The 13118-nt window shown below is 48.1% G+C and overlaps 7 protein-coding genes across 7 annotated transcripts; 4 read left to right on the forward strand and 3 right to left on the reverse strand.

Annotated features, from left to right (window-relative positions):
- Positions 1-155: 155 nt before the first annotated feature.
- Positions 156-1431, forward strand: LACBIDRAFT_301142 (uncharacterized protein; the record flags this gene model as incomplete). Its single annotated transcript, XM_001873367.1, has 7 exons — positions 156-231; positions 291-329; positions 380-633; positions 686-960; positions 1019-1183; positions 1233-1342; positions 1394-1431. The coding sequence occupies 7 exons, from the start codon at positions 156-158 to the stop codon at positions 1429-1431; spliced, it is 957 nt and encodes a 318-aa protein (XP_001873402.1).
- Positions 1432-1576: 145 nt separating this feature from the next.
- LACBIDRAFT_301143 (uncharacterized protein) lies at positions 1577-6114 on the reverse strand (the record flags this gene model as incomplete). Its single annotated transcript, XM_001873985.1, has 13 exons — positions 1577-1665; positions 1719-1889; positions 1936-2147; positions 2203-3068; positions 3124-3240; positions 3293-3388; positions 3441-3517; positions 3567-3720; positions 3778-4129; positions 4179-4273; positions 4331-5619; positions 5669-5927; positions 5992-6114. The coding sequence occupies 13 exons, from the start codon at positions 6112-6114 to the stop codon at positions 1577-1579; spliced, it is 3900 nt and encodes a 1299-aa protein (XP_001874020.1).
- A 246-nt stretch (positions 6115-6360) lies between these two features.
- Positions 6361-6609, forward strand: LACBIDRAFT_301144 (uncharacterized protein; the record flags this gene model as incomplete). Its single annotated transcript, XM_001873368.1, has 1 exon — positions 6361-6609. One exon carries the CDS (start codon positions 6361-6363, stop codon positions 6607-6609), a length of 249 nt encoding a protein of 82 aa, XP_001873403.1.
- Positions 6610-7068: 459 nt separating this feature from the next.
- Positions 7069-7661, reverse strand: ALG9 (glycosyltransferase family 22 protein; the record flags this gene model as incomplete). The annotated part of the gene is made up of 4 exons (XM_001873986.1): positions 7069-7128; positions 7182-7336; positions 7387-7493; positions 7543-7661. The coding sequence occupies 4 exons, from the start codon at positions 7659-7661 to the stop codon at positions 7069-7071; spliced, it is 441 nt and encodes a 146-aa protein (XP_001874021.1).
- A 539-nt stretch (positions 7662-8200) lies between these two features.
- Positions 8201-10138, forward strand: LACBIDRAFT_301146 (uncharacterized protein; the record flags this gene model as incomplete). The annotated part of the gene is made up of 11 exons (XM_001873369.1): positions 8201-8273; positions 8397-8449; positions 8504-8689; positions 8744-8960; positions 9014-9039; positions 9098-9157; positions 9208-9325; positions 9377-9414; positions 9465-9487; positions 9539-9611; positions 9665-10138. 11 exons carry the CDS (start codon positions 8201-8203, stop codon positions 10136-10138), a joined length of 1341 nt encoding a protein of 446 aa, XP_001873404.1.
- A 239-nt stretch (positions 10139-10377) lies between these two features.
- On the forward strand, positions 10378-11176 carry LACBIDRAFT_301147 (uncharacterized protein; the record flags this gene model as incomplete). Its single annotated transcript, XM_001873370.1, has 3 exons — positions 10378-10420; positions 10469-10728; positions 10781-11176. The coding sequence occupies 3 exons, from the start codon at positions 10378-10380 to the stop codon at positions 11174-11176; spliced, it is 699 nt and encodes a 232-aa protein (XP_001873405.1).
- Positions 11177-11396: 220 nt separating this feature from the next.
- Positions 11397-12890, reverse strand: LACBIDRAFT_301148 (uncharacterized protein; the record flags this gene model as incomplete). Its single annotated transcript, XM_001873987.1, has 3 exons — positions 11397-11635; positions 11684-12710; positions 12759-12890. 3 exons carry the CDS (start codon positions 12888-12890, stop codon positions 11397-11399), a joined length of 1398 nt encoding a protein of 465 aa, XP_001874022.1.
- Between the last annotated feature and the right edge of the window lie 228 nt (positions 12891-13118).

The following is a 13118-nucleotide window of genomic DNA, read 5'->3' on the forward strand; positions in this document are numbered from 1 at the left end:
TTGCCGACGGACGTCCGCCTTGAACCGTTCACGAGGATGAACGTCCGGATGGCCTTCGGGTTGGCTAGGCAGTTCAGACTGAGCCAGGTGATGCACATAAATACTCATCGCACGTAATCCTGATTGCAAACCAGTTGCAAGCCCTCGCCCAGCCGATGACTTTTGTTCCAAACACGGTACACCGTCTTTCCCAACAAATCCGCTTTCTTTCTTCATCCGCCATGTCCTCAGGTTCGTCCCCACCCATCCATCCACTCGCGCGTATACTCACTCACTTTCCTTTTCTTCAGTGTACACCCCGCGTCTCATCGGCGCTGCCAACACTCTCGGTAATCATCCAGTCTATCCTCATCCTTCCGTCATCTCATCGTTTTATTAGATCATCGCGTTTATATCGAGCAAAATGGCTCAGTCATTTCCCCCTTCCATGACATCCCTCTCTTCGCTGATCAGAACAATGGCATCTTCAACATGATCGTCGAGGTTCCTCGCTGGACCAACGCCAAGATGGAGATTTCCACTGAAGAACCTTTTAATCCTATCAAGCAAGATATCAAGAAGGGAAGGCTGCGCTACGTCCGAAATTGCTTTCCCCACCACGGCTACATCTGGAACTACGGCGCCTTCCCTCAGGTACGTGCCCGCTTTGCCGCGATCGTTTTGATCTCATCGCAATGTGTGGTAGACTTGGGAAGATCCCTCCCAGTCTCATGCTGAAACCAAGGCCAAGGGTGACAACGACCCTCTTGATGTCTGCGAAATCGGTGAACAAGTTGGTTACGTCGGACAAGTTAAGCAGGTCAAGGTTCTTGGCATTATGGCTCTTCTCGACGAAGGCGAGACGGACTGGAAAGTTATCGTGGTTGACGTTCAAGACCCTTTGGCTTCAAAATTGAATGACATCGAGGATGTTGAAAGGCACCTACCAGGTCTCATCCGTGCAACCAATGAATGGTTCAGGTTTGATATATATCCTCTGTCTGGTGCCGACATCCCATCAACTTTTTTCCCCCTCTAGGATTTACAAGATTCCCGATGGCAAGCCGGAAAACACCTTTGCTTTTTCTGGAGAAGCCAAAAACAAGAAATATGCAACCGAGATCATTCACGAGTGTCACGAAGCTTGGCGTCGTCTTATCACTGGGGAAACTCCCGCGAAAACCGCGACATATGATCTCTCCATGTTTGTCACGCTCATTTCATTTATTAATTTGGCGTTAATACGCCCTTAGTCGTAACATCACAATCCAAAACTCACCTGGCTTCGTTAGGAGGGATGATCCTCAATACACCAACATCCCCCAAGATTCGAGGAAGCCTCCGAGTCCCATCGATCCCTCTGGTAAGTTTTGTTTTTCTGCTACTCGACAGCCTACTAACAATTCCTTTGCAGTCTCGAAATGGTTCTATATCTCCTCTGCACAAGTCTAGAGATTGGATCGAAGAGCAGTAACAAAGAAGTATTCAATAACAAAGTGTTTTGATTATAGATTAGATGTCAAACAGCTGGTGATTTTTGATGTGGACCCTACAAATGGATAGCAAGACGACGTTGTGGTATAAGTACAGATAAGGGTCAGTGCCGTTGCCTTTCAACACTCGAATCAGGTTGCGCAGGCGGATATCGACAGTAACGATCCGAAATGGAGGTCACAGTCCATGTTCCTGATGTTTAATGGTTATCCTGCACTCAATACACAAAAGAGTGATCTACGCACCCTCTAGAGCCGAAAATATTGAGTACTCATTTGTAAGAACACGAGAGACAGTATGAGTTTCAAGGACCTTCCCAGGTTTTCCGCCTTTCTTTGGGCTTGGTTCCGATCGTTGGTAAGTAAATGTGAAAGGAGGTTCTCCGATTAGCGTAAATACTATCTCGGCCTGGTCGCCTACGAGAGATGAATAACAAGTACTGCCAATCACCGAGCAACGTACCTTCATGTATATCCTGGAATACCCTCTTTCCATGGCCAACTTGAGCTGATGGAAGAGGATGCACAACAAATCTCAAATCCGTAACCACAGCTTTGCACATCTTCTGCTGATGTGCAATATGTGTAACCGTGAATTCACCTGACTGCTGTTGGAGGAGGGAGAAAGGAGAAACTTTTGCCTCTTGCGTGTAAGATTTCCCATTGATTCGGTACCTTGAAGAGTGCTTCAGTTCGAATAGAAAGGACAAAGAGATCCAACGCAACTCACCCAATAGTCCAGGGTGGAATTCCCTCTAGTTGGAACTGAGATATCCCTCCAACACAAATATCTTCGCGTCGTTCAAATGGTATGATAGCGGCAGTCTCTGCAACATCCACCCAAATAGAACTGTACAATGGATCAGATGTCGATTGAGCACAGTTGGATGCGTCGGTCACAGATTCGATGGTGACGATGTGTGCACCAACGGCCATGAAGCTATATGATGGCAAATCGATTTTCCACGCATTAGACGAGACCACGACTCTTTCCGTCTTAATCTGACTTGCAGCCAAATTTTTGATGCTGAGCGTTACAGTAAAAGGGGGTGCGCCTTCGAGAAGAATGATTCCATCGGCAGATGTAGAATCCAAAGGTACGAACGCGTCGTATAGGCAATAAGTCATCCTATTGCGGTTTTTGAAATGGGCGGAAGGGCGCATTGAGACTTGCTGTTCAAACAATAGCCTTTGTGAACGGGGAATGATTGCATTTGCATGTTTCGCAAGAGGATATGCGGAGTCTCCGATTTGCTTTACTTCGTAATACATGCGCCCAGGGGATGAGGTATGGAGCTGGAAGCGCGTGCGAGGTTGAAGGCTGTTAAACGTCGGTTGATCCATGAGCTGCGTTCCCCCTAGTTCATGCCCTTGAGCAACATTGTACATAATCTGGAAGGGAGGTCGCCCTGAAAGTTCAAGATCTACGTGATCGTTCAACCCTTCACAGATAGGTCGCAAAATGAAAGACCCATTATGCACATCATATGTCGCATCAACCGCAGGAGAAAGTTTGGCCACTGGACGAGGTAGCCAGTCGACTGTGTAAGTCGTCGCGTCTGTGGCCGTCGAGCCTGAGCACTGTGAATCTACAATCTAAATCATTGCGATGTGATTCAGTGGCATCGGAAGAAGGGATAAAAATTCTTACATCGATGATTTCGTAGACGCCCTTCTCTGTGACGTGAAGATAGTCATTAGGACTATTCAGTCTCAACGTCATGACTTTGTCGTCGGCGCCAATTCGGCGGTACTTCATACGCCAGGGCTGAACCGCAGCATTTAGCAGATATCGTCCAATGATCAAGATTACAACGCACTCCATCGCCAGTCAATCGTAAGGGAAGGCTTGCACGTTCGCCTTCTGTTATCGTCGTATGACGTTCTTGAGTGCTACCATAGAATCGAGCAGTTGGCTAGAAGAGAAAGGTTAGAAGAGCTAGTTATTGGAAGGAAGGTGGTACTAACCCGGACACGTTTCACATTTACGACGACTCCAGGTACAGAGATAGATCGCCTGCACTTGTAAGCATCCTCCACGCTCACTTCTCGTTATCAGATGGTGCGCGTATTGGAAATTTTGGCATAGCTCACCTAGATCAACTTCAAAAGTACCGCCACTCTTCCTCACTGCCTCTGGAATTGAAACTGAGATGATTTCCCTCGGTTTTTCAATTCCTGTGACGAGCACAGTTTCGGAACTATGAGGGCCGATAATTTGCAAGTCCAAATTCCAGGGACCTGTGCCCTAAAAGGATGCGGAGTGTCAGTAATGATCCTTCAATGAACTAAAAAAAACATTCACTTTAAGATTAACATGTATATCCACTGCATCACCATCACAACTACTGATCAACTTTTTGCTCCGTCCAACGCCGTGCACGTCAGAGAAGTCAGCGGAAGCAAGAGGGTGAATAAGTTGATCAATGCTTGGGCCATGGAGTTCGACCTTTCTGTAGTTTGCGTCACTGAGGTGGACAAAGGTAAAAGTATAGTGGCCGCTCCGCTCAGGCTGCAAGGTTAATTCGCCTCGGGAGTTAGTAAATTGTTTTGAGAATTCTCGAGGTGGTTCATTATCACGCTGCATGCGGTAATGAACCTGGAATGGTGGCGTGCCACGAAGGATGAGGGAAGCTGAAACACCCGTGTCTCCCGAGCTGAAGAAAGTGTTAATGTGAGGGGTATACAGAAGGGGCGGGGGCATACCACTCATGGATGCGCTTCCATTCAATTTCGGCGGACGGCAACGCCCGCTCGACGACAGTGCAAGTGTAGGGCGCAAGAACTGTGCCAGAACACCACTACACAAGATTTATCTGAGCGATGAATAATTGAAAGAGCGAAAAATTATTGCATACCTTCCCCTTAACCCCTGCAATAGTGTATTCTCCGGGTGAGCTCGCACGGACATTCAGTTCCCTCCGATCTCCTTGAGTCTTCAAAGTTTTCTTCCAAGGTTTAAGCCTCTTATTGGCAGCAACGCTGTCGGCATCGGTGAGAGGCTGGTACTTCACATAAACTTCCCAAGGTGCATCCAAATCATCAGCTTCAACAGCTTTGATCGATAAAGTCGCCTCTGAACCAATCAACAAAGGCGTTGGAGCATCAGAGCTGCAGTGATCAAATGATATGGCAGGTTTTCTCAAGACGACGAAAGACCTTGTTGTCCTTGTCTTACTTATAGATTGGTTTGCTGTGGCGAGATCATGCCCTGAACGCACAACATTGCCAACACCATCCGTGATTTCCTCCAGAGCATACACATACGTTCCCGGTTCGTCAAGAGAGACGGTCAGAGGAATTTTTAAAGCCAGGGACGAAGGGTCTCCCTTTTCGGAAACCTCCTGTAATCGGTCTGGATGAGAGTCTTCTGAGCCCCGACGATGGTCTGTTTCAATTCCTTCCACCAGAAACTGCTCCCGAACTCCATTGATGATCTTGAGCCATCTTATGCTTAATGGTGGGACCCCGCGGACATCGATCATCAGTTTGATATCAGTGTCCTGACCTGCGCAGCGAATGGTGTCGTTGGTACTTTGCACATCCTCGACGAAGGCTACTTCAGGGCAAGGCACAACCACGACCTCGGAATGAGATAATCGTGCTTCGATACCAGAGACATCCAATACATGTTCCAGGCGTATGGTGCCCGATCGAGCAAGTCGGAGGTAAACCATTGACTGCGACTTCTGCAGCATGGAATGGGAATTTTGCTCGTGCGACTCGTCGTCGTCGTCGTATTCGTCGCGATCTTCGGGAATTCGAAGACGAGAGGGCTTCGCCTGCTCATCACGGAAGGCTTGTGAAATGGCTTTGATGTCCTTCGCACTGATTTCAACCAGTTCAACCTTGCCGTGCGCTACATCTGTCGGATACCCTAATGGAGTGATTGAATACTTGAGGCTGGACAGATTGGTGTTATTGAGAAGGACAGGAACATGGATAACACTCGTTGGTGTCGACAGACAGAAATTGACTGCCTGGGGGTTCAATTGGGCGGTGCTAATTGGAGACATGCGAACGGTATGTTGGCCAAGCAGGTGAGTATCTCTTGAGCCTGCTGGTTGAGAAAGCAATCCGAAGGTGAATGGCGCCACAACATCGTAAAAACTGAATGGTTCGGGTGTGGAAGGTATATCAGGGCTCCCTGTGCGACGCGTTGGAGTAGATTGAATTGATATAGGATTGTCACATACTTGGAAATATAGCCGATAGAGAGCCACCACTGAACAGAGCTGGAACATTGAGACTTATTCCTCCAAACATGATTCCGTCCAAAAACCATAGTAGACATATTTGGAGCAAAACACTTGCTTTGCTGTAATTGAGCCGCGGTATTCGAAGTTGGGAGAGAAGGAAGCAGTATAAGAAATCCACGAAGAGCCACTTGACACAAATCGTGAGTCTTTCACTCGGAGATGCCAATGACCTGAGAAAATCGAGGAGTTTGATTGCCTACGTGCCAGTGAATGCTTCTGTGAGCACCTCAAGTCATCGTAAAGGGAATATATGTACACACTTGACAAAGAAGCCCGAGGCTCAAATAGTAAAGCCTCTGTGATGGCGCATCCAAATAATTTTCAGGTATCAGAGGTTGCTTTGGTTGTTGCGGCACCCGCGAGGGATGGCGGTTAAAGAGCATTGACGAAATTGGAGAGGATGATGTTGCACATGTGACCGTACAGACAATGGATTATTATGTAATTGACTTGAATCGACTGCTGAGAGTATATTTAGCACAGGCATCTCTTCTCAATCGCCTACTTACTTACTGTAGCGCTCACATCAAACAAATATCTGTTCAAGCCCTACAAGGCCACGAGTCATACACGTGCAAGCGCTTGTTACAACTGCGCTCAAGAGAAGCCCACCACCCAGCACAGCATCAATGGCCAACCTCCCGCCTCTTCCTAAGATTGAAGGGGACATCGACCTTCTGCTCGATGTCTACACTCATAGCTCGCTACGGTTTGATGGAGCTCCGATGAACGACGATTATGGTAGCACAGACAGACTCGTTGAACTCGGAGAAAAGGTCCTCGAGCTAGTCGTCACAAACCATTTTTACTTGGAAAAGCCGTTCCTTGATAGCGAGCAAATACAAGTAAGCCTTCCGTGTATCGATAGGCGTTGTTGAAGATCATGGATGTCTTTCAGATAAAGAGAGCAGAGGCTCTGTCTGATGTCAACATCGACCAGTGGATAGATGCATATGGCCTCAAGGGCAAACTGCGATTCGCACCTGGAAATCCTGAATTGATTAACAATCAAAAGGTAGCTCTGGTAGCTCTCAGGAATGACATTGACAGAGTCACTAACCCTGTAATCACTAGGAAATGCGCAAGTTCTTCAATACTTACGTTGGTGCTTTGTACATACGCAACGGGATAGAGATTATCCAGGGGTGGATATCTCGCTTGATAAACCCAAATCTAGAGATGGAATATCAAGTGGCCCCTCCTCTTCAGAAAAATAACAACTCAGGCTATCAGTCGCCACCGCCGCCTCTAACACAGCCGCCTCCATTGCCTGTGTTCCCACCAAGCCCATCAACTCATGGAGCCGTCTCCAGTTTAGTATCTTTGGCACTAGTCAATCAAACAGCAAAGACGGACATGGCTGCCAAAAGGATGCGGACGGCAAAGAAAGCTGCTCTCTACAAACCGGTTGAGAGATAACCTAGTTGTATGAAAGGAATCGAAAGCGTACTTTATCACCCGGCAGGATGATATTGCCCAGCCGAGGGGGCAAAGAATGGAGAAGAATGTATGCCCAACTTCTCACTGCGAACTGAGGTGAAAGTTCCCATGTCTGGAACCCATAACCTTGATCAAGGAAATGCAAAGGTTCCCAAAAATTGAATACTGACACAAAACGGAGTTAGACCATCGTGAGTTGGAAATATGAAGCAGACCTTCATCGCAATCGCTAATATTAGAGTACATAGCCCCTGCTACCCGCACTAGGAAGAGAATGCGAACCGCAAGGGAATAGCTAGGAGTCCAAGGACGACGTTGGGCTCTGATGGGCGCCGTCAGTCTGGGGTATCAGGAAAAAAATGAATGCTAGCCTGCGAAGCTGGTCTTGAAGAATTCCCGAGTGCCTAGGTAGCGGAGGTTTCTCCGGTACAGTCTGTACATTGGTCGGGCCTCGAAACCGAATGGTCTGCACTTTGGGGTTGGAAGTCATCCTAATGCGAACACTGAGTTTACTGAGGCTTGAATCGGGAGTTGTCGCCAGAGATCACGTGGCTAACGTGCTTGTTGCATCGGACCCGGTGCCGCGCGCCGACACTCTTTTCTCCTCCACGCATTCGATCGACTAGGTATATGCGCGATTTTAACGGCTTTTTTTATTGGGATTCTGTGCCAAAATGTGATGTTCTCCCGTCGCTATGAGTCAGATCTGGGAATTCGGGGAACTAGTGGCGACTACTGCGAAGCTAGAGTTATCAGTTACCGCTGACCGGTTGACCCCTCCGGGCTGAGCCATCTGGTTGTGCACGATGCAAAGGCTACTACGGCGACTCACCATGCTTCTTGTCCGAAAAGGGATACTGGCTTGCTTCTTTCAGAAGATGTGGAATGTCCGTTTGACGTTAGTAGCATGGAGAGTCAAATCGAACCAAACCAAACTCAAACAGCCTCTTCTGTCGCTTTCTGTTCCTCATTTTTATCCCCCCTCTCTTCTTGTTTTCCACCACCACCACCACCATTTCTCTTGTCTGCATGGACACTCCAAGCCCCAAGGATCTTGCGACGGCGGACCACTTCATCTATGTCACTCAAGTATACTTTTGTGGTACGTAGTTGACCTCACGTATTCCCCGTTTTCCGCTTACCCTCGGATATACCAGCCATGTGTAACGAGGATTCTTCAATCCTCTTTCGCGTATTCTGACGCATGTCGCTTTGAACTACTTAGATGCCGTAGTCCTCTGGGACTGGATCATCAGTTTGCATAGAGAATATCGCTTCGTAAATGCGTCTTATTCCTTCTCAAACGCCCGCTTCTGATCATGTCTGTACCAGGTCTGGAGGACCCACTGGACGCCAGTCAAGATAGCTTATCTTTTCTGCCGGTCAGTAGATTGGACAACGGGCTACTTTGTATTTATCTCGCTGCCCCATAGTTATTGGGTTATCACTGTCGTGCCTTACTTGCTGTACTGCTTCGTTATTGACCACAGCCTTGAAACGTGTCAAAGAATCTACAAGGCATGTATTTGACCGCAATTCTTTGATTCCCCACACTGACAGTCTTGATCCTAGATCCCTGTAGCGCTTGCCATGTGGAATCAAGTAGGCTCAGAGTGTAAGCTGCTGTCTGGGATGCGGCAGAACTGGGCTCACTGTCCTTTTCTAGCGGTCCTCCTCATCCGTACCTATGCTTTCTTTAGTCGCAATGTCTACGTTCTATGCTTTCTCCTGTCCGCTCTTTCTGGGGTTGTTGCCTATCAACTATACGTCGACACCACCCAGATGTTGTGTGAGTTTTTTGTACCGTCCATTTGATGCATTCTTACCGGTTCTGGAATCCAGTGCTTCCATTCTATAAGCCTCCATTCGTACGACACTGATGCAATTCACACCCGAGAATTCTGCCTGACTGGTTATTTTTGAAAGGACAAAGGCCCCTGTCTTCCCATGTCGAAAAGACACTCAGCGCATTTACTCGGTTTCTTCGTCCGTTTCTTATTTGCGTTGACCGGATTTTATCTTACACATTTATTCAGATTGCACCTCTGCTGTTCGACACAATTGTCACATTTATGACTGTTTGGAAAGCCTTCAACATTCGAAGACGTAACGGGGGACCGAATAGCCGACTTATTCAGACTTTCCTTCGTGAGGGTTCGTGATTTCAATGTGTAAAAAAACCTTTGCAGCCAACGTTTCATGCAGGTGTCTTCTATTACATCTTAATCTCCATCGCAAACTTAGTGCGTTTACACGGCACTTGCTGTCTTAATTTACTGATTCAAAATTCCAGATTAATGGCGTCTTTTACCTCCAGTACGTTTTCTTCTCCTTCGATTTGCTTTTTGGGAAGTAAACTTTTATCAGACCCCGCCAAGTTATTTCGGCTATCAACATTCCCTTGAGTGTTATGTTAGGGCCTGTGCTCGCCTGCCGCTTAGTAGGTGTTGCCCCGTAGATCTGATAGTTGTTGGTTAAATTTGATATGCCCAGATTCTGGACCTGCGCGAACGCGGCTCGGAGACCGTATCGCATTCTGAAGGAACCGGGATTGCCGCCTTTACTACAAAGTCTATACCCCAGCAAGGCTCTCCATATACGCCCCCCGGTCATCGTGGAAAGAGCGGGACTGGTCGTTATCGTCGCAGCCACGGCATGGTCAGTACAATCAGCTCCAATGTGGTACTGACCACACTTGGAACAATCCATCCCGACGTGGACATAGACGTTGAGCAAGATCTAGTGGAAATGGAGGACATTCGCCTTGGATTAGATTTGGGTAGCTTGAGTACGGCTATCGGCGGAGATGACGGTGAACCCCTTTCCGAAGGGGATAGTCAGGGAGGGAGTCCGGCGCCTGCCTACCACTCTCTGGAGCTAGGATTCAGAGACCAGCGACCTCCAAGCCTAGAAGAAGGAATAGGAGGGATAAGGGTTGACGTGGAAAGGGCGTCGTCCACAATGTGAATGCTCGCTTCTTGTTGGTCGGACTTGCATATATTCGGGAAGTTGTTTGAATTTCTGTTTTCCGCTCTATCACCTTCAGATGGGAGAAAGCCACAGCATCGCTATCCATTCATTCAGAAAATACGTTGTATTATTACAAGTCTCCCATTAGCATTGGTTTGCAACAGTCATGTGACCGCGACTGCGCTTGCTACTTGCTCCGAGTCAACTCTCTCGCCTTCATCCTTCGTCTGTACACCATGCATCTCCTTGATATACCCCCGGAAATTATTCTTCACATCTGTAAGTACTCCTCGGTATACTGTTTGCTTATGTTCACCGTTACAATAGTGTCTTACCTGGACCTGCCAGATCTTGCAGTCCTCTCTGAAGTCATGCCAACCCTCAACCCCCTCACTTCGGATCCCGTTCTTCACAAGTATCGTCTCAGCATTGTTTCTCCCTCAAGAATCAACCACTTTTTGTTTGGGACGACCCCGCAAGGCCATGCTTTACGGCCGACGGTAGGGGATCTTGTCCAGAGAGGTGTGATTCGAGGGCTAGGCATCGAACGACGGTGGAGAGCGGGTAACTATTTTTATTCGTTGAACGTGGGTTGTCTTTGCCTCCTCTATAGAGTCTTCTTGTTTTGACGCGCTCTAGTCCATTATCCAATACGAGAACAGCCTATCATTGTCCCGTCGACATGCCAGTCACGTCCTCTCCATTCAGATGAGGCGCCGGTCGCCAACTCCAAGCAACGTACTCAAACTACTTCATTCCAATCATGTTCTCCCCGACGTCGAATCTTCGTCTACCAACATGGCTCGTTCACTACAACCCGTCGTGCACAAACTCAAATGGTCCCTGCAGCGGGACAGGTTAGCAAAGTTGATAAAGAACAACTCGTGCAGTATCACGGGTAGCAAGGCTGGTTTTGGAGCTTGGCTTGAGAGTACGGCGAGGCACATTATTCAAGACGGCGAGAAGGTCCGTTTAGCGATATGTCCTGATATCAGACAAAGAGTCGTGTTTTATGAACGATTGGCCAACGCTTGAACACTTGTACAATTTTCTTGTATAGGCAGATACCCTGTAACACGTTATGTATCCTTGGTATGATTATAATGATAGAAAAGTGGATATTGTTACAATGAGATTAACGTTTCCGGGTGAGCTATGCCAAAAATGAAACGAGTTAATGTAGTTTCTAAAGATCAAAGAGATGAGATATCCATCCAACAATGTGTGAGAAATCCGTGTGAAAAAAAAAAAAAAGCTAGGAAGATAGGGATATGGCGGACAGCAGTCGCCATGAACTGTTTGTTGATAAAGCAGACGACTCGAGAACAGGGGGAGACGACGATTTTTTAGCCGTGGTTGGTGGTCTGGTTCCGATGAAAAAGGCGGAATTACCCTGCGCACGATCACACTTGTGAGCGATGCGACGAGCTGCTTCCGCAGCGCGTTCGACGAGAGCTCGCGATGGTGACGTTGACGGTGTATGTGCCAGGAGATCTATAAATAGGTCAACGATATTGAAATGACGGAATCAAATTGGTGTACCTCTGTAGAGCAAGACATATCTCATAACTCGCTGTGTTGGAAGGATGGCGAGATCTCGTATGGCTGGTTTCCGTGCTGCTACAATGGTCTTTTTTCGGCTCAAAAAGCTGCCATTAAAAGATGGAGGGGGGTAAGACATCGACATGTCCATGTTGGTGATTGTGGTCATGGACTTTCTCCAGGTGCTTGCGGAGCGTTTTAATGGACTGGACTCTCTATCCATAACGCGTTGTTTGCTCAGTTTTCTCGAAGGAGTGCACTCGGCATCGAACCACTCTCCGACGACCCCACACCATTCGGAAAATGCCATTTCCAAATTCTCCTCCGTGCCTAGAAACGCGGCAGCCACGCCCCAAGGGCTTGGGTTCTCCTGCATTCTTTCCAAAAGTCCTTCACTCACTGTGACGAGACCAGCTAAATACCGTAGCATCAGCGGGGGAGGAGGGGTTTCTGTCTCCGAGGCGAAGAGGGTACGCAATGAATGGAGGTAATGTCGTTCAGTGCGGACTAATTCGCGGCATGTCAGCAAGGCCCGACGAGCCGTTTGCCAAGAGGCATTGGCGGCCGGTGCAGGGGTGGAAAGTCGGTGTTGGAGAGGAAATGAAGGGAGTGAAGGGGTGTATGGCAGGTTGGATGTTTCGCTGTCGTAAACGGGGCTGTTGTCGCCTGTTTCCCCTATATCCCAGAGTTGGCCGATATCATCAGAACTCCCACCCCAGGTTTGAAAAGTACGCATATTTTCGAGCTCTTCCACCAGCGCCTCGTCGGTAATGTCTTCGTCTGTCATTGCCATTGCAAGGGTCCATCTCCGCCGAGAGACGGTGCCCGACCCCTGAGATGCTTGAGCGGCGTCGCGCCGGATAAGCTTTGTGATCTCCGGGGGGGGATGATCAGAAGATTGGGTGGAGGTAGGTAAATCAACGTCTGACTCGCTTCCCAAAGTAAACTTGGCACGTTTATGATTGTCCTGTGTGGGTACACCGAGAGCATCGCCGAAAGACCGCTTTGGACTGGACGATTTTCTAGGCTAAACAGGAATAAGGGAGTATGATTGAAATAGGGGAGGGATGCGTACCGTTGAGACGAAGAAGGGTGAAACAACCCTTATAAGGGGCAGAAAATCCTGGCGTTCTTGTTGGGTACTGTCTGTTGCACTTGTGCTTGCTCTCCTTCTTGACCACCTGCTAAACCTGTACGATAAAGACATGTCGTTTGAATCAGATGGACGACGCCATGTGCGTAAACTAAAGCTACGGAAAAGGCTTGAAGACTTTGTGTCAGCTTGAGAGGACGGGTCTGGTTCTGAATGAGTGCGTGACGCAGCGAAGGAGGCAGCTACTTCTGATGATGATTGTGGAATTGGATCAGATTGAGGAATGCACGAAAGAGGTCTCCTTTTTGAGAGTTTTCTGGTAGCCGTCATTGGCAGCAAGGG

Source organism: Laccaria bicolor, genomic scaffold (assembly GCF_000143565.1).
Source record: "Laccaria bicolor S238N-H82 LACBIscaffold_1 genomic scaffold, whole genome shotgun sequence".
Classification (NCBI taxonomy): domain Eukaryota; kingdom Fungi; phylum Basidiomycota; class Agaricomycetes; order Agaricales; family Hydnangiaceae; genus Laccaria; species Laccaria bicolor.